The sequence below is a fragment of the Rhipicephalus sanguineus genome, unplaced genomic scaffold, assembly GCF_013339695.2.
Source record: "Rhipicephalus sanguineus isolate Rsan-2018 unplaced genomic scaffold, BIME_Rsan_1.4 Seq11130, whole genome shotgun sequence".
Classification (NCBI taxonomy): domain Eukaryota; kingdom Metazoa; phylum Arthropoda; class Arachnida; order Ixodida; family Ixodidae; genus Rhipicephalus; species Rhipicephalus sanguineus.
Genome location: NW_023614348.1, coordinates 1 through 24,746, shown reverse-complemented (window position 1 = coordinate 24,746; position 24,746 = coordinate 1). Strand labels below are relative to the sequence as shown.

The window sequence follows — 24,746 nt, the reverse complement described above, 5'->3', positions numbered from 1 at the left end:
TGATCCCGCTGCTTATTAGAATCCATGGCATTTCAGGAGCCTGCTAGAGTCTTTGGTGACTATGAGGCTTTTACTTGTTCCCTTACACAAGTATGATAATTTACCAGCAGCAAATATCCCTGCTGCCTTTAGTTGGTCGTCGAACATGAGTCACAAGTCATAAGACATTGGAGATAAAAGCTACTGCTCTTGTTCCGATGTTCATACAGTGCTATTCATGTATCAGCTGCAAATGGCTGCTTTTATTGGATTCCCTGCCCCCTACTATTAATCACTGCCTTAACATGCAGCCGTGCTTTGAGTGCCAAAATAACGTTACAATTGGCAATCAAAGCACAGCTACATATTAAAGCAGTATTTGGATGATTCAATGAAAGTGTACATATTCAATTTTAACAACTTTGGTACACCATTTGTATTCGGAAGGTGACAAGGCTTTTCATTAGAATTTGTTATAATTTGAAAACACAAAAGGCTATACGCCAGAGCTTTTTAAAATTAAGCATGTCTTGTACGCACAGGAGGATCTCGTTAAAAAGAACCCAATGAAACCGGGAAAACATGTTCCACTGAACGGGAGGTTCATTTACTGGGAATGGCATATGAGGGTGCAGCAGTCAAGTACAAAACAAAACATTGTTATAGACAGTTGTTTGGCATAACTGCAGTTTGTATTAGCGCAGCACATATAAGAAAAGAACCACAGCACACACCAAGAGGCAGGTAGGCACTAAACTTAGTTTCACGCACTCACAACATTCTCAAGCGCTCATGCACTCTGCAATGTTCTCCAAAAGTGCAGCCAATGGCCATTTGGCTCATGATGTCAGTTTTGAGTACGCACTCATTGGTGCAGGCTGGCGCGTGTCCACCCTTGAGGAGGCAATTCCGCAGGCTTCTAAAGTTGTATCCCACTATAGCTTTAGTGCCTACCAGTCTCTTCATGTTTTTATACGTTTCGCACTATTACATGCTGCAGTGATGGAACAACAACTAACCCAAACAGCAACACTTCCGTTTAAGCGATTTCCATTCACTGACACACACACACACACACAAATAATCTAGAATATAATTATAATCCAGATACACATTGATAAGAATACTCCGTTTGAAGATGGAAACATGCTGTGAACCAAAATCTTATCATTAAGTACAAATCCTGCAGGTTTGCATGCACTGGAAAATGTGGGAAAACAAAAACTTTCGCTAGGCTATTATGACTTATAGTGATCTAACACTGAATGCACACTTTATGCCAAGAAAGTTTCTTACAAAGGGATATAATACTTGTGCATGAGATCACTTGCAGTTGGGCAAGTGATTCACCAACCTTGACTTTCTGGTGGAACCACACTGATGCTGACAACTGCTCCTGAATCACTGAAGTCATCGATCATCCCCATGTTCAGCTTGTGTTTGAATGGGTCCAGTGCACCAAGCAGTCCCAGCACTCGGATAGCCTACAGAAGGGAAAGAAACTATTGTCGCCTTGCACTTCTTTCTTACAGCTCAGCACCCTCTGCCCCAAAAACACATCTCGCCCCTTTTGGACCACAGCAACGATCACAACATTGTTGTTAATTATGATTTCTATTACCATTAAAATTTCCTTATGTGGTAGGCTTAACTTTGAGAGCTCGGAAGACAACCAAATAAAAAAAAAAGCGCCAGGCCTGCGCGGAAAGTGCAGCACCGTCACAGCGAAAGCAGGAAGAGCAGCATTTCTAGAGCCCGTTGTAAACTCTCTTGGGGCTGCTAATACAAGTACACTAGCAAGATACCCACTATGCCACAAATCATAATTTTTGTGAAGTTGGGAAACACCCACTACGCCATTATTCATCATTCTGCGGAGGTACCAGCTACACATCTGTAAGGCATTATGTGCACTTTGGTGATGCGACGGCTGATGAATTATGGCTGAGCCTTTTGTAATGGGTTGGAAGCTTTAAACGACCGATTAGTTACGTAATTTGCATTGTGTGACGCCCGGTCGTTATTTCACTCTACCACGCTATATAGCATACATGAACGTGAGAAAGAGAGGGGGGGGGGGGGAGAACTTTATAGAGACGCTGAGGAAATGGATCATGGGGGCCTTATGGGCTTCCTTGGCAGCCAATACAAGTGCACTTGCGAGGAACCCATTGCGCTATAAATCATCACAACTTTAGTGAAGTAAGAAACCAGCCACTACGCCATTTTTCGTCATTCTGCGGAGAACTGTGGTACCCGCTAAACACCTCTAAGGCATTGTGTGCACTTTGTTGATGCTGTGCCTTATGACGATCAAGAATTATGGCAGAGCCCTTTGTAATGGCTTGGAAGCATTCAACAATCAACTCGTTGCGCAATTCCGATTGTGCGATGCATGGTTACAGAATTCGCGTCCTGTGACGCCTGGTAGTTATTTCATTCTTCTACCACGCTCTATTAAAAATATGTTAATGTGCTTCCTTCCCGACATGAAGCCTGCATAGGGTCCTTTTGCAAAGCAGTTTCAAGCACCGGCATGGCTCTGCGGTAGAATACTGGGCTTCCACGCATAGGACCCAGGTTTGAACCCCATTCCATCCTGTATATTTTTTTTTTTTTTTTGCGTGATAGTGGTTACGAACAACGGCGGTGGCGGTGGATAATTACGGCGCCAAAAACAGCCGTTGTTGTGATCTCATAACAGCTTTTGCTGTAAAACAGGGATAGCCGATATTCTAGTTAACATCAAGAGAAAGAAATGGACCTGGGCCCGCCACATAGTGCATAGGACAGACAACCGGTTACGAGTTAGAGCAAGGGAACGGTTACCACGGGGACGAGAAATGCAGTAGAGGAAGGCAGTGAATAAGATGGAGTGACTAACTAAGGAGGTTCACGGGGATAAAATGGAAACCAACAGTAGGCGCCCTTCATTGTTTACGTGGAACACGTACAACTAAAAACACACTACAGAGTGGTGCAAGGACGTCAAGAATTGCTGTCCCCGCGTGACTTAGACCGACGTCACAGTGTGTTTACAAGTCACTGTGATACCACTTCCTTGATATTGAAACTGAAAGTTGTTTCTCAAGGAAGCTGTATTAAAAATATATTAAATGTGTGCTGAGTAACCAAGATACACTTTTTAGTGTTCTTGACACCAGTACTTTCATTAAGAGCAACAATACGAAAATTTCTAAAATTCGTGTCAGTACTCCTTTAAAGGAAGATAAAGCATTGCAGAAAAGGAAATAAAATGAAAAAAATATAGCGCTCATCCCAATTCTAAAACATTTTTAACTGCTGTTGTTTACCTATATTAAAAGATTGCTGAATGCAGATTAGAGCGTTTCATGACATTATCGGGAGTGGAACTGAAACGGTGTGCCTAAAAGCACTCCTGGGAACCGGTAAAATGCAGGTTGGGAGCAGCTAAATTTACGTTTCAGAAGTGATAGAAGAGGCACATCAGACATTACTTTCCATCAGAGGAGCATGCATAGTATATTAAAACAATGAACCTGATGATATTGTTACAAAATGATGTTCGATGACTTTGGACCCTTTAAATGCATAAGAAACAGCTGTGACTAGGCTTAAAGCACACAGAAATGCTGCTGCATGTCTACCGTGTGTTCAAAGATGGTGAATAATGTAAGTATCACTGCCCTGTACATCACTGCCCTGCATCACTGCCCTGTATCAAAATGGTTGAGACATAAGAGTTTCATACAATAACCTAGAGAGGAAACTGGCGCTGCGATCGTTCAACCACCATGGGAATGATGGGAAGTACAGGCTTCGGATTGGATAGCGTTAGCTAGCGAACTGTCTACGGATCTTTTTCTACAATTTTAGTTTCGTTCTTCGCGAGGCATGGGTAGTGGGGTGCGTTACAAAGCACTCAAGCAGTGCCTTTGTTGTTCAAAAAGCCTGAAGACCGCCAGATCTCTTGATTTGCCGTTTCGTAGCAGCTTTACAGGTTGTATATGGCAGTTTTAGTAAAGCGTCGTGCACACACCGCTGCGCACAGAGGTAGCGTCCCATGCCAGTGCAAAAAATTGCATAGAGTTCACGTCTTTCGATAAGCGCGTCTTGCCAAAACTCGTTCAAATCAGCTGCAAAACGACGGCGAAGCTAAGTAGACGCACCGTCACGCTCCTCTGACTCGACTTCACAACAAAACGAGCGATGCGTTGGGGGCAGGCCACTTGGACAGACGCACCTGGCGTCGTAGCAGACGGCACGTTAAGTGTTTCTCGCTCAATACAGTACTGTTATTTCCATAAATAGATAATGCGTACTTTCGAGGGAAAAAGAAGCGTGTTTGTTTTCAAGTGTTGTAAAAAATAATTCATTATTTGGTGATGCCAAATCTGGAACACAATTGCAGGGCAATGCATACCCTGGTGGTTGAATTTGTCCAATTTTCACTTCCATCTCATGGTCACACGAACTTTTTGTAATAAGTTTTACGTACGAAAGAATGAAGCAGGTTTTAATTGGAAATAATGTTATATCACTTTGTTTTACATTAGGCAAACACGCGTTGTGAATCTCAAGAACGAAAGCCATCCGAAGCAGATCCGAAGCCTGTACTTCCCATCATTCCCATGGTGGTTGAAGCGCTGCTCAAGGAGCTCGCGTAGACACTAGCGCCAGATTCCCCTCTAGGTATTATTGTAAGAAACTCTATGGGTTGAGATATCAATTGAAGAGCACCGTTGCATCCTCTTACACAGTTCTGCAATGTCTATATCTGCTTTACAAGTTCACTGTGAATGTCTTCTAGTCGCACGTCTAAAACGAAAAGAAAAAAGAACAAAAATTAAGAAAAGGGAGAAAGAACATGCGGGTGCGTTGCACGTGGAAGTTCTTCACGTAGTTGCCGAACTGTCCACTCGTCCAAACTAGTCATCTTCAAGCCAGTCTTCTTCATAAACTTCGATGCCCAGGCCCTATTGGCTTTGAAGTGCATCCTTAATATTCCCGCTTCCTAGGTGAAGACGCGGCCCACTTGCGTGACTGTTTTGCATGTCATAAGTAGAGACCGATCACTTAGTCCGATGACATATGCCGCAAGATCCACAAAGCGTGCCGACTTCCGACCACAATAAACTTGGTGCTAAGCCTGACATGGAAAACTGTTGCCATGCTACAGCTGCTGCTCCTGTACCACCTGTTCAGAAACGCCAAACAAGTGTCCCACTGCACAGTTGTCAGTTTTCTTGGCACGTAGAATAACAGCTGCTCTGAATGCTGCTGCGAATGTGTGGCAAAAATATTTTTAGCCTAAGGCACCCATGACGATTAAGCCCGACAATCCAGCACAACATTACCACGCAGCCCCCCAAAAAAGTGTCACAAGAGACAAAAGCAGAACCTATTCTGTCAACTACTGGCGTTACCGATACCCCCAACAAATCGTCATCGTTCGCCGTCTCATTTAACAGCCAATTTTAACAGCAGCTCTAATATCAACGACTGACATTCCCACAAGAGCCACGAGAGCCATACAGTGTTTCTTTTTTACAATACAGATTTTTAAAATAAGAAACCTACGATAGTTACGCTCTTGTCATATTTGCAAACGAACTCTACGCCGAAGCGTAAGTACTTTGCCACAGCCAAAGTGACAATGAAGGGACTAATTAACAGAACTTGTTCATTAACCCTTAAATTATTGGCCTGAGGGCAGTCATTTATATGAGAAAGTTGTAGGGCATCAAAATTTATGGCGTGCTGATTTTCTACATATCGCAACAGCTGTAGGTAATTTGAGATATTCATCATCGAACTTTAATAGCGATATCAAAATTGCCTGCACCTGGTGTGCAGGAAAAGCAACCACTCTGTTATAACAGGCCGTAAGTACCCGTGACAAGGATCTGACAAAATTTGAATCAAGGCACGTTGAAGCAGAATCTGGTCAGGATCGGCATGTAATTTGAAATACACAGGTAGACCGCTGATTCTTCACGTGCATGTGTGGTGCTTATTTGTTTCTTTTTAGAACTCCTAACAGGCACAAAATGCTGTCAGTATACACGGCACCAGAGCGTGCCATTCTTGCCTTCTAGACAAGCGTGTTGGCCTCTGTAAATCCCCCATGAACACCTTCAAAATGGTCAATGATGTACGCGCGGCAGCTAGTTTCGGTTTCATCCTTCGGGTGGTTCCCACTTGTTGCACTCACAAAACTGATGGCTGTCTCCTTTTGAATCTCTCAAAGGGTGACTGCTTTGCTACTCTCTCGTTTATTGCTCACTGGGGTGCAATTACACCGGTTTCTGCGCAGACGCTGACTTGCACAAACAATGTCACCGTGGTTGCGTTTCCCGTTTTGGGGACTCAGAAAAACCACTTCCGTCTCGTTGTTGATTAAAAACTAATTCAGTCTCGTTGATTAAAAACCAATTCGATCTCGTCGATGAGATGAAGGATTATTATTCGTTTTTCCCTTCATTTGCTTTCCAGGCGCTCGCACAACCACAGAATGTTTTTCTTCGGTGCGCACGCCCACACAGTTCACTTACGCTATGGAAGTACGCGCCGGTTGCTCTGCTGCGAGTTGAGCGGCGTATTCTGGTGTGCTTATTTTTGTACACGTGTGAATTATTATTACAACACATTGTTTCTTCAAAAAGTCGTGTAAGCTTTTTAGAATTTCTCTTGTTACTCATGAATAAACCATGTGTATGTAACAACCCAAACAATTTTTTTGTCACATAACTGTCACCCTAAAAAATTTTTGTTCGAAGCAGATACGCCCGAGCAATTTAAATAAGCAATAAAAGTATCGACCTTGGGGGGGGGGAGGGCACATTTGGCGATGAAATTCGACCCTGAAAGGGTTAAGAAAAAGCAGTGTTTGTTGCCAAGTGCTAAGCGTGGTAGCTATTGCATGAAGCTACTACACAAGTCAGCTTCTGATGTGCTTCGAGCACAAACTTCCCTATCTCAACCTTCGAAATCAAGGTGCACATAAGATCGTACTATTTTTATTTGCATAAGCTGTCTTTCACCTTCCAACGCAACAGAAGAAATCAGTGCAGACACCTCTGCAGATAAACAACATGGTGCCCTTGTATGATGCTTGTCCGCACAAGAGTTCATTGTAATGGAAGACGTGCCCACCACCCCAGGAAGCTGACCCATTTATTCCTCCAGAAGAGCGGCGTGTTGGGCGAGTTGATTCAGCATCTTAGTAGACTGTAGCGTAAAAAACAGGGGCAAAGAAAGGACCACACGAACACAGCGCAAACTATCAACTGAGTTTTATTGAAAAACACACACATACCGTATACACTCGTGTAAGGGCCACACTTTTTTTCTGTAATTTTGATGGGTGCGGCCCTTCCACGGAAGTGTGAAATTTTGGTTCAATTTTCGATCCATATGTGGAAAAACCTATTTAATCGTGCCATATATATACCTAACAATGGGATATCTGGCGTCTAGCTGCGGACATCCTCGCCAGATGTCTTCATCGGTATCGCTTCATTGGATCGATGGCACCGGTGAGAAGAGCGACAAGATCTCCCAGACAGGGCCGCGTGCCCACAGCTCACAGATAGCGCTGCACAACGAAGCTGCAGGACAGCTATTGCCATCTGGTGGCTCCCACAAAATGCACCGTACGTGAGATGCGACGACGCTGCCATTTGCTGGCGAGATTTTTTTCTCCCTTGTGTGGACTGCCAAGTTGGGGGGAGCAGCCCTTAGTCGAGTGTATGCGGTATATACTAGTGCAAAGAGTCATGTGGTCAAAATATAAACAGAAACAAACAAGATGTGATTTAGTGGCTGGCGCTCAAGAAATATATATTTCGGTGGCATGCAACACGATAGAGGGCCTCGCCACGCATGTCTCGCCAGGCATGTTAATAAAAAAGTGCATCTGACAGCAAGGACACGCAGCTCCACTCCCTACAATGTAACGACAGGTTTGAACAAGGTGGTCCCCTCAATGAAGCCTTATTATCTGATAATCTGTTATTTAAACACCGGCCCATCTGCCCAACGTAGCACTTCCCACATGACAACAGTATATGACACACCACTTCCCTGCCGCACTCAACCAATTTTTTGCGGTGCTTTATAGCACACCCATGATGCCGCTTGCTCTGCCCCAACAACTTCTTATCCACAGCCGCACAAATCCGGCCAAGCTTGTCCTCAGCCAAAAAAAACCACACCGCATCCAAACCTAGTGCCCACCTTTTTTAACCAATGTGATACACCGTGAAGGTACGGGATGCTTACAAAAGGTGCCACATCTTTACTTATCCAAATATATTATTTGAAAACCCTGAATGAAGTAGACTTACAATAGGGGAAAAATGACAAGCATTTATTTGGCTCAACCTAATAAAAACTATGTCTCCAAGTACCGTATTTACATGAACCTAGCATGCACCTGATTTCACGAGTTCAAAATAAAAAGTAAGAGACAAGCGCAATTTGCCTTCAAATAATGAAAAATTTATTCTCTGGCAGTTCATTTTCTTGTGTGATACTGTTTTGCTGGGTCTAAGATCACTTCTAGACAGCCATCTCGTGTGCAGACTACCAAGTTATCTTTGAGGTCCAGATATTTTTTTCCATTTTCGTCCTGAAGTAATTTTTCCCTATCGGCATCCACCCGAAGATGTCCCTTCGTGCTACTGACGGTTACAAGCCTCGGACGCAAGAAAAAACACAACGCAGCTATATTCAGCGTGCAAAATAACTTTCCTTTGTCATACGCTTGCACAATGAAAGCAGCACATCACAATTTGCACTTCACTGGGAACTGATACAATCAGTGATGCTACCGAGGACTTCTCATTTGAAGCAATTTTTGGAGCAGCAAAAATTTCTATTTTGGAGCACCCTGGAGCAGGCAATTTCACATGCTAAAGTGCATTGGAGAAGAAAGTTGCATTTACGTGCACACAGCAGAATAATTATTGAGGGGCTGTTACGAAGGGCTAGATAACTATCTCGATTTGTTGCCAATCCCATGGAGGAAAATGCTCTCTGGAGCACTCATTACTTCACTTGACAATGCATAAATAAGGGCATCATGCAGTTGGGTGTTGTGGAAAAACCTCTCCAGCCATTTTTTTTCGACACAAGCAAATAGAATACTGGATCAATAAAAGTGTATTATTATGAAAAAATACTATAAATACAACTGAGTGATTATCAAAGTGCAGGGCTCATGCCAGAAAGCTATAGTCTTGATGTTAATAAAATGTTGCACTTTAAATCAGCAGAAGTGGCAGACAAATGCCGCAACATACAACAGTGCCTCAATGCTGAAAGATCACACGGTCCCTTCTGGTGCGTTCCCCTAGGACGACTCGAAGGTGAAAGGCAGCTTCTTTTTCTTCTCAGCTGATCCTTACACAATTATTTTATTTTGATCACTGCTTCATGACCGGTATGATAGTGAAAATTTCTCTCTTCACCCAGGTCACATTCTTTCCAAATGGGCAGTTGATGCACGAACCGTGAATGGTTGCTTGTTTCGATATGCCGGTGTAGCACACAAAACCGAATTCGTAGACTCAGTGCCTTAACGTGCACATCCCATTTTCATATATACCACATATGATGTCGTACTACAGCAGTGCCACTGAACTGCGCCGACACAAGAGCCGCCGCGGTCACACCCCTTCCAATGTATCTGCTGCAACCACTGATGCAGTCACTCCACCATCTATGACGTGTGCAGTGCACTTTTACGGCAAACCTGTACATAAGTCGGCCATTCGTAACTCCACAAAAGTTACCTACCCAACAGAAAATTATCATCATCATTAACGGCCTTTAGCTTCAAAGTGTCTTAACTACTAGGCTACACGCCCACGCTTCCAAAATGTGAATATACATTAACCGCATAGATGCCTCGTATTTTCTACCGCCGTGATTACGACTCTGGAACAGCAACGTGCCTACGAGGAAAGACGAAGGGAACAGCAACTGGATTGTCAACGGCGCCAGCGAGCGCCTCGGCGCCAACAGAACAAAAGATAATAAAAAACTTCCTTGGGCCTTCATATTTCAATAAAAAATGCCTTATATTCCCCTGGAAAAAGTTTCTTCCCGGCGGTGCATTTTCTTGCAGTAACCGACTTGTGAAGCTGGCGAGGTTCACTAAAGCCCTCCTCACTCACACCTTGCGAGCACCAAAGAAAGCTTAGCCGAGGGTCACGAGAAGGCAGTACAGCAAGATACAAAAATCATGGCAGCTTCGCACTAGTGGTGCCAAGCCCCTTCCTTGTTTCTCTTGCTCTCTGTTCCCTGTATCTCTTCTTTGCATCTGTTTCCTTCCATTTCTTTCTTCCTCTTTCTCTCTCCATCTCTGTTTATCACTTCCTCTTTCTTTCTCTCTCTGTCTATATTTTTCAGTCTCTTTGTCCTTCTATATCTTTATTCCCTCTATTTTCCTCTCTCTTTGACGTGTTTTTGTTTGACACTCGCATCTGCTGTACACAGTAGTGGGGCTTGCCCGATTCCTGTGGTGCATATACCCACCTGAGGAGTTTTGCATGACGGAGCACAAGTTACTGATAGCTTAAAGAGCTTCGCTGTAAAGAGAATGAAGAAAACGCATGCCGGTTCACGACGATGGCAATTTTTTAAGGCGGAGCACAAGTTACCAAGAGCTTAAAGGAATATTAAAGTCAAATAACAATTTATGTCAGAGTGAAAGGTCAATGTGTGAGAACGTCTGAAACGTCAATATTGTCAACGGCAGTGCTCTACTAATCGAGAAATTAAGGTAAATGTAGGACACGATACGCGCCACGAGTGTGACATTTTGGAAATGACCCCGATGACGTCAAGAGTCCCGAGTACAATTAACCACTAGTAATCAAACTAGTTGTGATCCCAATGCATCCGAATCGCAGCTGTCATTTTCTGGCAGCCCCGAGGAGCTTGTGCACGTAGCACAGTCAGTCACAGACATGGTACGGCTGTTGCGACAGGGTCACCTCTCCCCTGAGCATCTGCTCTTTGCCGCTATCACAGCTTTCATACTACGCGCTGGCGGGACCGGCATGCCTTGCACTTGCACGATTTCCAGTTTTTGCCGACTTATACGTCACGCAAAGACAGTACTGCTCACTTGGGTTTCGGTTTCGGTGTTGCGCTTTTTTGCTTATTTAAAATTATTGCCCAATTTGCCGACTATTTCTGCTATCAGACCCGTGACGGGAGCATCTCAGGAACATAAAAGCACCATTACTTTGACATGGCCAAAATTGCCAGAGTTGGCCTTTAAGGGGTATACTTTCCGTGGTTCTTTTCCAAAATAAAGTCAGTTGATGTCTAGTGCTCGCCCTGTGCACTGTGTTCTTCTCTTACCAAGATTTCTTTCCTTTCCACTTTTGCCCTAAAAAATTTTGTATGTCAACTTACCCAAATATCTGTTATTCTGCAAAGAAAAGCAGTACATTAGGCACGACCACGTCGAGCTTCGCTTGCCCCAATTTCCCCCATAGGGTAAGGGCTCCTGAATTTTTTTTAGAAGCAAAGTCGGCAGCAGACGGGCATAAACTTGGTCTTTGTAAGCTGGCTTTCCCACATTGTACATTGCAGTGAAGCCTCCCTAGCAGAGATCAGTGGAAGCCTACTCGTAACACTCATAACCTTGATGGTGGTATTGTCGTCAATGTGTCGCGATAGACTCTGTTGCGGTTTGAATGTTGATGGGCACGTTCACAACTTGGCCTTACAAACCCCAATGGCCTCCGCCACGTCACCTCTGTGCCATGTGCTAAACATCTTCGCTCGTCATTTGGATCAATCAAGGGTCTGAGTGATTGACCCGGGAAGGTAAGGAGCAGATGTGCTAAATAGCGTAGCCACTTCAAAGTGAGCTTCCGATTCCCGGGCCATCAGCAATAGGCCCGCTACTCCCAGCTGCACACATTCATACGAAACAGCAACTGTAAAAAAAAAAGCAAGCAAAAAATCCACATAAAGTATGGACCCTCCCACTCATAGGCTTGAAAAGAACGGGGGCTTTTTAGGGAGTTTTTACGGCAAAGTGCGACAGATGCATACGTGGATGTGCTAAGTAACTACAAAAAACCTCTTCTGGATGAAGATTCATAGAGAAAGTAGTACTTCAGGAGAAGTGTCGGCGTGTTCCCACCATTCGTGTTGCTCTTCTATAGACGCGAAATTCCACAATGTTCTATATATGTCTCGCTAGGTTCCTCCGATGTTCCGAAATGTCCAGAAACAAAAGTGACACAGACTTTTTAGCGGCACACGTGTACGTAGTAGTAGTGAAAACTTTTGCTGATTATAAGGTTTCTGGACATGTGGGCGGGGTCTCAGTCCAGGGCTCCACTGGCAGGATGGAATACTGGGTGAGTTGGTACAGATTCATCGTGGCTAACAGTGCAACTAGCAAGGACGAAAATGAGAGGGGGACATGGCACCGCACTGACTTTCAAGTTTTTACTGAAGGAAGCGAGAACGTACACAACATGTACTGAACACTTCGTGACCAACCCGGCCTTGGCCATTTATAGCCACTCAACTCAAAATACTCTGTGCAACTAAGCACTGTCATAGTAGGAGTATCCGCCTCGTGCATCGGTATGGTGGCACCACCGCTCGGCTAAGGCGGTTGTACTCTCTCCCAACCCCCCATAGGATCCCATGCATTTTGAATGAAGTTTGTGATTCCGTTGCGCAAAAACAAACTAGCGCCATCTCTCGACAACACGCCACACCGACAATGCAACACATCCTCTTTCTTCCACCGACTGGCCATGCTCCAAGCTAACTCCTCTCTCCACTTTCTTTTATTTCTTTCGGTGGCCGTGAGAGCACGCGCTGTGCACTGTGTAGTCGACAACGCACCCGACAAGGCCGGCTGGGCTCGTCGCTTTCGTTGCGTCTTCCTTGAACGTTGCAACGTTAATATTGTGTAAGGCGGTGACCACACGTCGGATGATGAACCCTGATTTCGTTCAGCTGCCATTTCATCAACGGCAATGTTTCAGACGCCTCAGTTGTGTACTTTTGTCCGTTGGTTGCTGGACAAGATGGCTTCCTGCAAGACCGCGTTTTTCCAAGTGAGCTGTGTGTGTGTAGTTCTCGGCGTCGCAGCAGTTTGATGACGCGAGGACGTCAACTGGTGCTACATCGTGGGAACCGCTGAAGTGACTGCAAGCTTGACGACATTGTGCCAGAATATTCTAGCGTACTATACGCGCACGATTGTGCTACACTTAAAATACCGCGGTTGGCCTCGCGCGTCAACCTGGTACGCCTGTGTGCAACAAGTGTGTTGTTATTGTTGTTGCGTCGGTTAATATTGAATTGCAATTGGAATACTGTTCTTGCAAAGGTAAGTGAAGCTGTAAGTAGTTGTCCTGCTATATGCTCGCTACTCCACGAACATTACTTCTAGAATCGCATTTTATTTTGAGTTGCACGTACCAAAGGAGAATATAGCATACGAGATACATTGCACGCGTGCGCATTTCCTATATAAATCTGAGTAATGCCACGCGTGCGCATTTCCTATATAAGTCTGAGTAATGCCATGCTCAATTTAAGGCGCATGTGTTAGAGGACTGTGGCTTCAATGGTGAAAGTGATTAGATATTCCGAAATATGTGATTGCAATGCAGTTAGAACTTTCCCATATGTTAACACGGTCTGTGAACAAAAAAAAAACGCTGTGTGAATGTTTGTTGGTCATTTGCTAAAGTACTTCCACGCATTATTATGCAGCTGTGTGACAGCTGTTAAAACGTTCAGCAAGTTAGATTTTGGTTTTCTTGGCCTAGTTGAGTGCTACGAGTGTTGGGCGAAGATAAAAACGCATGGTCTTTTGTGCGTTTCATAAGCAGGCATACAGCAGTAATAGTCATTGTTGTTGTACTGTTCGGGGTGTTCAATAAAACAAGAATGCTGTTTCGTACTGCAACAGTTTTTATTTCATCTGTGTTAACAGATCACGCAAACAACTTGGACACATGCACGTAAGAAACGTATGCAGTGCATCGCGCACACGCATATAAAAACGGGCATGTCATTTTAAAACAAATAATATAGAACAATTGACGTAACAAACGGCATGGTTGTCTAGTGGAGCAGCGTCAGCAGTACAGATATCAAACCAGAATGAAAAATGAATAGAAAAACGGTGAGTAACGAGCGCTTTGCCCAGGGTTTCTATGAGCCGCGCGTATCCACCTTTCTCCACCGTTCGCCGTTGGTGGCGCCACCAGTACAACTCAAAGCAGCAGCGCACGAGGCGGATAGCCTGCAAAAGCTTCAAAAGCTGCCATAAAACTTTAGTTGAAAGTCAGCGCTGTGCCATGTCCCCTTCTCATTTTTGTCCACGTTAGTTGCGCTGTTAGCCACAATGGCTTCACTGGCCTTTGTGGCTCGCTGGGCCTGGTCGAGCAGAGCCAGCTAGCTCTCCCAATCCTTGCTAGCAAGCCAGGTCTCCCACTGCCTTGTTGAAGATGTCCTCAAAAGGGGAGAATAGATTTTTTGGGGCTGCGACTCCCATTCCCAGCTGTGCACGTATATTGTGGGATTTATGTGGCGTTTTCTTTGTAGGTGAAGGTACGCGTTGATTTGTACTTGTCTTATAGCGCTCTGTACTTTTGTCCAGCCCGGCCCGGCCCAGCCGTTTCTTCTTTTTTCTCGTGATGCGCTGTACCAGTTCAAGTGCTTATTTACATGCCGTACGCCGCTTGAAAGGAGCTACCAGCAGCGTTTTTGGAACAGACGTCGTCAGCTGATGAATTGCCAAAGCACTTGATAGTCATCGGTTGACCTAGAAGTCACGAGGCTCTGAGGAGAGCACATTTTTCCGTCGAGCCCACTTGTGCAACAGAAAGTGCATAGGCACCATGCATGGTGTCATGGCTTAATCGGGACACACATGCAAGCGCTGTTTAGTTCGCTTAATAATCTTTGGTCTTTGTAACTTTGGTGGCTGCAAGATAAAGCTTCACATATTTTGATGAGCCGGCAGTGCGATGGTGGGTGATAGACACCGTCAAACCCAAGGCTGTGGTGCAGATTGGCACAAGTTGCATTGATTTTACCGTGATGGCGCAGTAAATCTACTTTGGCACACTTTGGTGCAGGAGTAGAACCACTGCATACAATGCACACAGGTCCCTTGTGAACCTATACAAAATGACAACAAAATGTTCTCAGTTGCCACTGTATGACAGCGATGACAATGCATCTGACGTAACCCAATAGGAAAGCATGTTTCTCTATGCTGACCCCTCTAACAGGAAGCTGACAATTTTTGTCTCCATTGTCACTTTCATTTTGCTTTTTTTTCCCACTCCTCTTGTGTTTACCTCTCTGTCCACTGCTCTTGCGTTCCTTCTGTACTCCTTTGTACTCCTGCTGGGGAACAGTAGAATGCTGGGAGAATACAAATGGCACAACAGCTGGGGGTCCCAGAAGTAAAGCCTGTGGTAAGGCTCATAACACTTTTTTCTTGTTGTATTTCGCTGATGAAGTGGGCACCTCCTCCATCCACAGGCTAGGTGTGGAGAAGGCGTCCGCATTACACACAGACCTTTCTTTTTCTCTTATCTCACTCTCTCCCTCCGCGGTGCAATTCACTTAGTATCTTTGTGCCAAAAAGTGCTAAGTTTTTTTTTGCTTTCCCTCGGTTGCCAGAATGCCCCATCAAGACTGCAATGTCCGCCGCACACTATCGCCAGCAGTGGCGGTCACTGCGAAAGTTTGTCTTAACAGAACAGTACCTGTTAGGTGGTTCGTATTAAGAAGATTTTTTTGCATTGAGTCTATGGGAAACCAAACAAACGTTCCCGTGTTTGGCATAAGCGAGAACTCGTCATAACGGGAATTTACTGTACGTAGTAAGAACCATAATGTTCACTGTAGTAAGAACCACCAACATATTGTCATGGCCACTGAAACTGTGCACAGGCTCAATTTAACGCCAGTAAAAAAGTACATGCAAGGGTGTGCTCACTTCTCTCCGAATGCTACTGGACTGCTCCGTCTTGAGGAAGTTTAGAAGCACATCCAGGAGAGTGGGATACTTGTGATATGGCTCAACTACGTAGCCGGTGCTTTCCACTAGCTGACCAAGTGTCCAGAGGCTGATCTGAAAATAGAGGAAACAAAAAAAATTTCACCGACAATTAGGATATATTGTACTGCAAAATTTGAGCACAGCTGTTGAAGTGTTTTTAGTAGAGCTGTGCGAATAGCAAAATTTTGGGTGCGAAGCGAATTCAAATATTGAAGTGTGAGTGCGAATCGAATCGAATATTTTGTAGCGTTAGCTACACTTGCCTAGCCGGAGCCGATTTTGCATGGATCCTCATGAGCCGTGCTGAGAATGCGCGAGGATCAGTGATGTCACTCAGCTGGCTCACCGGAGCCGGCATCTCACGCGCTCTCCACCATTGCCGCGCACGGCTCGCCGCTGCTGGTTTGCGCATTCGAGAGGAGTAACGCATTCCCCGGTCTGCGCTTTCCAGAGGAGTGACGTCGTAGCCTTGGCAGACAAATTGGCGCCGGCGCGCGTGCAGCTATTCACCTTCGCTGTGCAGTCGCCATCTGACACTGTGCTGGAGCCGCTTGATAGCGCCTCTGACTGGCGTTTCCCAGTGTGGTTTAGCCATGGAGAAGGAGAGCGCAAATGCTGCTCAACGGCGCAGAAGAGCCGAGAAGCTTAACTCATCGGATCCCGAAGTAGTTGCCTGGCAAAACATACATGTGCCATATAATACGTATACCGTGTGTGTGTCATTGGAGCAGCAGTAAGCATGATAATCAAGCTAATCCTAGACAATCAGGAAAGCTAAGAATAATTAGCTGAACCTTTGCTAACGCTACGTTATCCTGGCATAGCCGAGCTAAGCCACTGCAACATTTTTTAAAATATTTTTGGAATATTTCTTGAATATTTTTCTAATACTTCAAAGCGAAATTGCAGAAAAAAAAGTTGGAGAGGAATCCTAAGCATATTCTTATGAGATAGCAACATGAAAGTGTTTCTTTTCGCTAGGTTGATGAAGCACTGGTGGAGTGGTGTTTCATAGTTGTCTTATCAAGAATGAGGCAATGTAGAGGACGAATTCTATTTATGTACATGATTTGGTGCAACCAAAGTGTTGCCGACAACATTTTACATGTGATAGGCAAAGATGCCATTTCCTCAGCCTCTCCTCCTCTTTCAACTGCTGTGGAAGCCCAACTGATGTGGCGGACAAGGGTGTGCTCCCTTCAAGTCCGGAGTTCCAAATCTGCTTCGTAGACGTCGATGTATAAGAACATCTGAAATTTTGGATGCTAAAAAGCTTCGGCTTCCGATTTTTCGCACTTCCTGCCCAAATATCAGGTCCAAAACAGCATTAATTGAGCCCCACCTCTGCCACATCTTTTATCTCCATGTTCGAACCAGCGTTTTCATGAGTTAATACATTTGCGACCGTAGCGCAGCTTGAAAGGCCGCTTTGCCGCAATACGGGGGTGTGATCAGGTGAAGCATATTGAAAATCTAGGGACCACTTCCAATCGAACGATTTCTGTGTCTTGGCTAAGTTCGGCCGTTACGGAGCTTGAAAGGCAGCTTTGCCGCAATACGAGAGTGTAATGAGGTGAAGCATATTGAAAATCTGTAGGGGTCACTTTCAATCTGATGTTGACTGTATGGTCTTTGGGAAGTTCGAATTGTTCGAATAGTAAAATTCCAGTGAAAATCGAATCGAATAGCAAACACTATTAGAAAAATATTCGAAATTTTGAATATTCGCACACCCCTAGTTTTTAGCTCACAATAGGCAAATGGCAGGGTGCCTACTCTGCGGCGACAATTAGTGTCTGCTTCAACAACACACTCTCCCGGGTCTTCTCGACAATGGCACTTAGCATCTCTGGAGTGATGGCAGCATTATGAGATGCTTAAGAGCTGTGCTCTAAAAAATTGATGCAGAGCCAATGCCAATTAGGGGTGGCACCAGGGGGGCACAGAGGGGGCACAGAGGGGGCAACCACCCCTACAAAATGTTTGCCCCTGCCCCCCTTCCAAGCAACCAGTCAAATCACAATGCATAAGCTCCTGCCTCCCTGCCACACCAAAGGAACTCACTTGTCATGGCTGCCCGCCTCAGTAAAAAAAATCCTGGCATTATCCGTAATGCGTACGTTTCAAGCTGTATAAAGCGAAGCAAATATTATAAAACTGAAAATCGATATAGAGAACCGTGAGGTAAACAAAAGCTGACTCACCACCATTGCATTGTAACAGACATACACTTACAATAAAGTTTGACTGCAAAACTAAATGTGATGTGTATTCCTCCAATGCAGTGTTGGACAAGCACTGGACAGGTCTTACTTTGTGTCATACAGTGCTTATGCCTATGTATTGCACCACAGAGAATATATTGTCACGTACGAACCAAGAAAGAGAGCCAGGAGTGCATGTCTTCCCCGAAACCAGACCAGAGAAACGTTCTTTTCTTTTTCCACTCCTAAGCATGCATGTGCCACAGCGGATGACTCATAGATGAGGGCATGTGGTATTGCTCCCTCTCCCAGAAAAGCATTATCTCAATGCGGTATATGAGAGTAAAAAAGAATGATGCAATATGATGAAATACAAACACCAATTTGGAAAGATGCTCACTGTGAGAAATCTATGCAGAGATCACACAAGGACACATGTGACGTATGGATTCTGCTCCCACTGTGTGAAGCTGGCATATACCAATTCAATAAGAGAGAAAATAGGGGGAAACGAGGGTTAACTTGTTGTGCCTTACAACGGCATGAAATCAATAGATTGAGGAGCCAAGTAACACACAGTAGCTCTCATGAAATTCTCAATACAGAACAATCCTTCCATTATGTTCTTACAGCTTCATTTCCCTGGCTACTACATTATTTTTCACTTGTCCCAGCAAAGCTCCCATAGGATCCAAAGCACTGGGAACGCTGCTGTTACTTAGCAAACTTGGCACCGTTCCAGTATATGTCACAAAATGGCCCTTCAAGCTTGCCCAAGCAGCCATAGAGAATGGCCATGTTGGCTTTTCAGTTTTCACACAGCTTAGACTGGCGTGACTATGAGATTAGCTGCAAGATATAGCGGGTGTGACACTAAGGATGTGTTTTCAGCCCTATCAGCAAAAGCATGGCCTTCAAGATCTGTATTTGATATCTGAATATGGTGCTTATGATGTGTTTTGACCCTGAAACTAGTTTTGGCACCAAAAGTTACGAAAATTAAGGCATTCGAGATCTGCTTCTGCTTCCCAGAGAGCTGTTGCTTTGGCAAGGATTCATCGTCAGGATCGATATTGTTGGAGGTCTCCAGGCTTCCTGTGGTCATTTTGCACTGTTCTTGCATTGCTTTTGAAAAGCTGCAAAGTTTGTGCAAGCATGCTTGTTCGTTCACACTTCCAACTATTGGTGCTGATTGAATCACGCACAGCGATTACGTTTCTGCAGATGCTGCCGTTCAGGCCTCCACAGTTGTATTAGTCTCGCGAACATTGGTATTTCCTTCATGGTAAAAATATAAAACAGCGCTTTCTTAAACACAAGACGAAGGAAGAAGAGACACACACGGCGTTGAACTTGAAACTGGTTTAATGAAAAAAAAGGACACATACTTTTTCAAGGTGATCGCGCATGCTCATTGTCAAAGATGATTCTTTTGTCAAACCGTAAGGCAAAGCCTCGTGTGAGCTTCCTAGTCACCCCTGGTTAACAGGCCCATTTCCTTCGAAGATAACGCCAGGAAAGGTTGGCTAACGCAATCACTTGCTTTCCTTGATATATGGAATGCCTCAGCTACTTCTCTTGTGTAGCTGTCATTATGAACAAACAAGATTTTTGTGTCAACAAAAAATAGCACACACAGACACTCAGAACAGTGCTTGGACAAGTTAGTTGATTTCTTTTGTAATGAATTCTTGTGCTCAAGAAGCCTCACCTTAATGCACTGGCCTGTTTGCCCTATGTATGTACGGCCGCATGACAACAGTATCTGGTACACAACAGCGATTTTGCACGGAACAAACTTGTTAACATGTTTTATTAGGCAGCCTGAGCTTCTTCCCGATGCCTCTATCTTCCTTTGAACTGTGGCTCCCACCTTGCTCACTTTATTAGGAACAGAGAACAGCACATTAACACCATACCTGGCGCCTACTTTCCAAAACTTGTGGGAAAGAGAATGCACGTAAGGCATTACGGCTACCTTGCGATTACAGTCATCCACATTACTGCGCTGCTCTAGGTCGCGTTTCGACGGTTTCAATGTTCTCATTAATCTACTAACACATTCTACAAGAACAGAGTCTTTGAAACCGTCTTCCCTGCAGCAATGCACCTGGGTCTCTAGACTAGTACTCATCTTGTGAGCACAAGACTTCTTTACTGCCATTCCTAGGCAGCCAGAGGCCATGCCGTTTTTTACAAGTTTGGAGTGACACGACTTGTAGCTCAGAAGTGGCTTCTCGCTCCTGGGGGCATACTGCCAACATAGGTGGTCCTGTTGAAAAGTAGCTGAGGCATTCCACATATCAAGAAAAGCAAGTGATTGCATTAGCCAACCTTCCCTGGCGTTATCTTCAAAGGAAATGGGCCTGTTTACCAGGGGTGACTAGGGAGCTCACACAAGGCTTTGCCTTACGGTTTGACAAGAGAATCAGCTTTGACAATGAGCATGCGCGCTCGCCTTGAAAAAGTATGTGTCGCTTTTCCATTAAGCCACTTACAAGTTCAACGCCATGTGTGCCTCTTTTTCCTTCGTCTTGTGTTTAAGAAAGTGCTGTTTTATATTTTTACAGTGGAACCTCACCAACTCGCCCAATTTGCGTGTCTTCTTCAGTGTATTTCCTTCATTTGGCTCTTTTCTCATCATGGCACACGTTTAATGCTTCTTGCGAAGTCGTGTCGGATGCATCACGAGCTCCAGTTAAAGAATAGCTGTGAATGCCTTAACGGCTCCCAATCCGACAGATGACAGTGTGCCAGGTCTTGAAACTGTACATTCTGCACAATTTCTGGAACTTGCTTCGATCGTTTTATGCTCAGATGCAGGTGGTGTCAGTGCTTCATCTTTGGAACCCGTGATTCTTACAGTTACACTGCTTAAGCCGTGTCGAACATTGGTAGCAGAATTCCTTAATCTGACAATTTTCTCACCGTTACCACCAACGGGAATTCCCTCACCCTGCGAGTAAATCAAGCTCAGTTTAGACCTCGCCACTGAACTTCCTGCTGGTTGTGCGAGTGCATCCAACGGTCTTTTTTCTGATTCTGAGCCTGGTTCAACGGGCACGAGAGATGGCGAAGGCCCACGGCTACCTGGAATAAGGAGGCCGCCAACCTTGGGTGCACAGTGCGCTTGCTCAGAATAAATGTTTATACTCTCTCTCCCTGTTGAACTTCAAAGTCTGATATAGCGTCTAAGATGTTGCATTCAAAGTTTTCACAATTCTCGATGTTACCTTCTAGTTCATCAAGGTGTATAGCGCAATGAATCTGGCGGTCTACGTTATTCAATTCCTGTCTCATCAATTCAAAATGTAAGCAATATTCCTTGAGCTTACCGATTTTCGGCGATCAGGACAAAAGTAATATGCCACTTTTTCATGACTTCTTAGATGTCTGCATGCAATGTTCTCCGCATATCTTGGAGCCCCTTCATGTTCTGGTCTTCTGATCTGTCTCCTTCACGCTTGCAAGTCCACAGTTCTTATGCGTCAAGATCAACAATGCTGGTGTGGCCTGCAGGACAGGTGTTGTCACAGCAGAAGCTCACTGTCCTGGCCTCGCAAACCTCTAGGTTGCTGCTGAAGTGAAAATCCAGTGGACGGGCAGACGTGTCGTTAGCTGCTCCGAGGGCTGGCCTGACAAGGATGGGCCTCTTCTTCTTTCATGGACATCCAGCTTTGCAAACCTCGGGCCATTGTCTTGAAGGGCAAGGACAGACCAGAGTCGAACTAAACGTGATGTGCTCACTCCTTAAAAACCTCCAGGTGATGAATGCCGCCTCATCAACCCATGAATCACTGTCTTGTCTCAATTCCAACCGGAGTTGTAATCACGGGCTTCACAGCACCAAATGTAAAGAATAGAGACCGATGGCACGGCTGCCTTCTTCTTCCTCCTTTAATGCCACACTCCAATCTGCATGGCGATTGTAGGTGCGCAGTGCACAATCGTCCCCACCTTCCATCTTCAACAGCCTCCATGACCAGGCACTGCCCACTTGAACCTCACCGCTCATGGTGTGTCCCCTAATTACATAAGTACATGTGAGGTGCCTGTTGGTACGGAGAGCACTTGGCACGTTGATGCGTTGTTCTCGATAGTACAACACCCCGCCTATAACTTTTGCAATATCTTAAGTGTTTGTAAGATGCCACAGCACAATTCTTTTTAATAACTTGCAGTATAGCACAAACGTAAAGTACACATTACACTTACAACCAATGATCATAGTGCAATTAGTGATGGAATGTACGTCGCACTCAGTGCTCGAATTTCCTGCACTCTGATGCTGCTATTGGTGCTGCCCAACAAACTTTCTTGGAGTTGTTGCAAGGTCCCTTTATGTAACCAACTGATTTCTCAGAGCTGCTCATACTTGCCCATGCCACCACTGTGAACTTGAGAAGATCATGTGGGTGCAAAAAACCAACTAAGACTTCTGCTGAACCAACGCATAGTGGCTTCTACCAAAATTTGCAACACCATACTGGATGTTTTTTTAACATAATGCCACATGCGTGACGTTGCAAAACTGAAAACAGGGCCCCGTTCAACTAAGGTGCCGTAATTCCAGTACTCACCTTGCTTTTATGTAATTTTAAATTGAAGCTCTTTTGTTTTCTGTGGCATGCAACAATCTTATACGGCGCATTCAGTCATTATTCTCTATACTTTCTGAAAAGCAGAAAACCTTGCCCAGAACAATGTGACATCAGCTAAATGGTAAGTCAGAGTGGTGCACTCCACATCTGTGCTCCAAAGTAAATAAATACTAACCACTAGCTATAGACCTTTTCAACAGAGAAGAAGAGCATCTCCTTCTGGACTATGCATACCTGCCAAGTTTGGAGAAACGGAATCCGGGAGAGTTACTGAACCGGAAGGGGGGGGGGGGAACTATTTCGACCACGGGAGGAGGGGGAATAAAGTATGCCAACCGCGGGGGGGGGGGGGGGATGTACTGCGATAGCAATTATATGTACATTAGGCAGTTTTAGAACAGCGTACGCAAAGCTTTGCGCTGGCTTTTAGCGCAACTGCGCCTGCGCGTGCGTCCTACGCTAAGCGCTTGCGGGCTCCCGGTATAAGTGACGGAAATAGCGGGCCGCAAACGCTAACGCTAACTTAGCGTACGCAATTCTAAAACTGCCTACTGTCAGCGGGATTTTGCGGTCGCCGCTGATCTGTACAGAGTCCAAACCAATAACATCGCTTACGCATCGTCTGTTTCACGTGCGAGTAATGCGCGCTAGCGCTAGGGACGAACGCGGTTGAAGCAGAGATGAACGGACCCGGCCGTCACCGTCGCGCGCAGGGCACATGCGCATAACATCGCTCCGCGGGCGAGCCTGTCGTCGCTTGCTTACAGTTATTTTGTCGGGCAAGGGACCATACAGGGGCGCCGTTGAGACGGGGACGGTCGCGAGCGCTGGCGAACGCGCTATCTAGACAGACATCGACTACCCTTTTAAGTGCTGGACTGCGGCGCAAAGTGCACAGCTACTTCATGCGCAATGAAACTGAGTTGAACCTTTCTACCATCGTTAAAAAAGAAAGAAGATCCTTTCTTCTACTGGCCAGACAACTTTGCTCATGTGGCCAGACAAAGCAGTGGACGCGCGGGGCAAAACTGGATTTCCGGGAGATTTCTCTATGACCCGTACAACCGGGAGAAACGTTCAAAATCCGGGAGTCTCCCGGGTAATCCGGGAGACTTGGCAGGTATGACTATGGCACGAGAGTACAAAGGCTGAAGCACAGCGACGGCGTTGCCTTTGCAGAGCATTCTTGGGGGGGGGTCATGCCTAATTACCACAGCCCAGAGGGGATTATGGCAGCGCCCAGGAAGACTTGGTTTACAGTACAAATTAGCTGGCCAGTACATAAGGCTTATAAAGATAGGCTCAAGGATTAGTTGAAACTACATCTTCATTATTGCCTTGTTTTAAGAAGGCACATATTATAAACGTTTTACAATAAACGTCCTTGTGAACCCGTGCACAATTTTCTCATTGCCTGCGACAGTGCCTTGTAAAGCTGTGGTGGCCCATGCACGTCATGTAGTTTGCTACACACCTCTCTCTTTGGCAATGATGATGAATCCTGCAGCATGTCTATGATGATGGGCAGCAGTTCGTTCATCCACTTGCGCATCTCTGTCCCGCTCACCTGGAATGAGCACAATGTGAAAAGTGGCAAAAGTGCAGCAATGGTTTAAAAGCAGAGCCATGAACTTAAAGGAGTACTGACATGAATTTAAAAATTTTTTGGGTTGTTGCTCTAAATGAAAGCACGGGTGTCGAGAACCCTAAAAAGAGTGTCGTGGTGCCTGGGGATGCATTGCATATATTTTTAATACCGCTTCTTTCAACCAGCAGTTTCGGTTTCGGTTTCGAGAGGGCGGCTTCATAGTGACGTGTCAAGTCTGCCCGTGACGTCACGGGCAGACTACAACCCACGAAATATGCACCTGCTGTCCTTTGCTGTCAGTCGAACGTGGTTCATGA

General features: G+C 45.2%; 1 protein-coding gene across 1 annotated transcript in view; it reads right to left on the bottom strand.

The window, feature by feature from the left end:
* Positions 1-24,408, bottom strand: part of LOC119376180 (serine/threonine-protein kinase mTOR-like) — a gene marked incomplete at its 5' end in the record, with an annotated part of 36,509 nt that extends 12,101 nt beyond the window's left edge. The window contains 3 exons of the mRNA XM_037646112.2: positions 1,334-1,463; positions 15,974-16,108; positions 24,316-24,408. Of these exons, the coding sequence (XP_037502040.2) occupies positions 1,334-1,463; positions 15,974-16,108; positions 24,316-24,408 (358 nt within the window). The remainder of the gene's footprint in view (positions 1-1,333; positions 1,464-15,973; positions 16,109-24,315) is intronic.
* Positions 24,409-24,746: the final 338 nt, after the last annotated feature.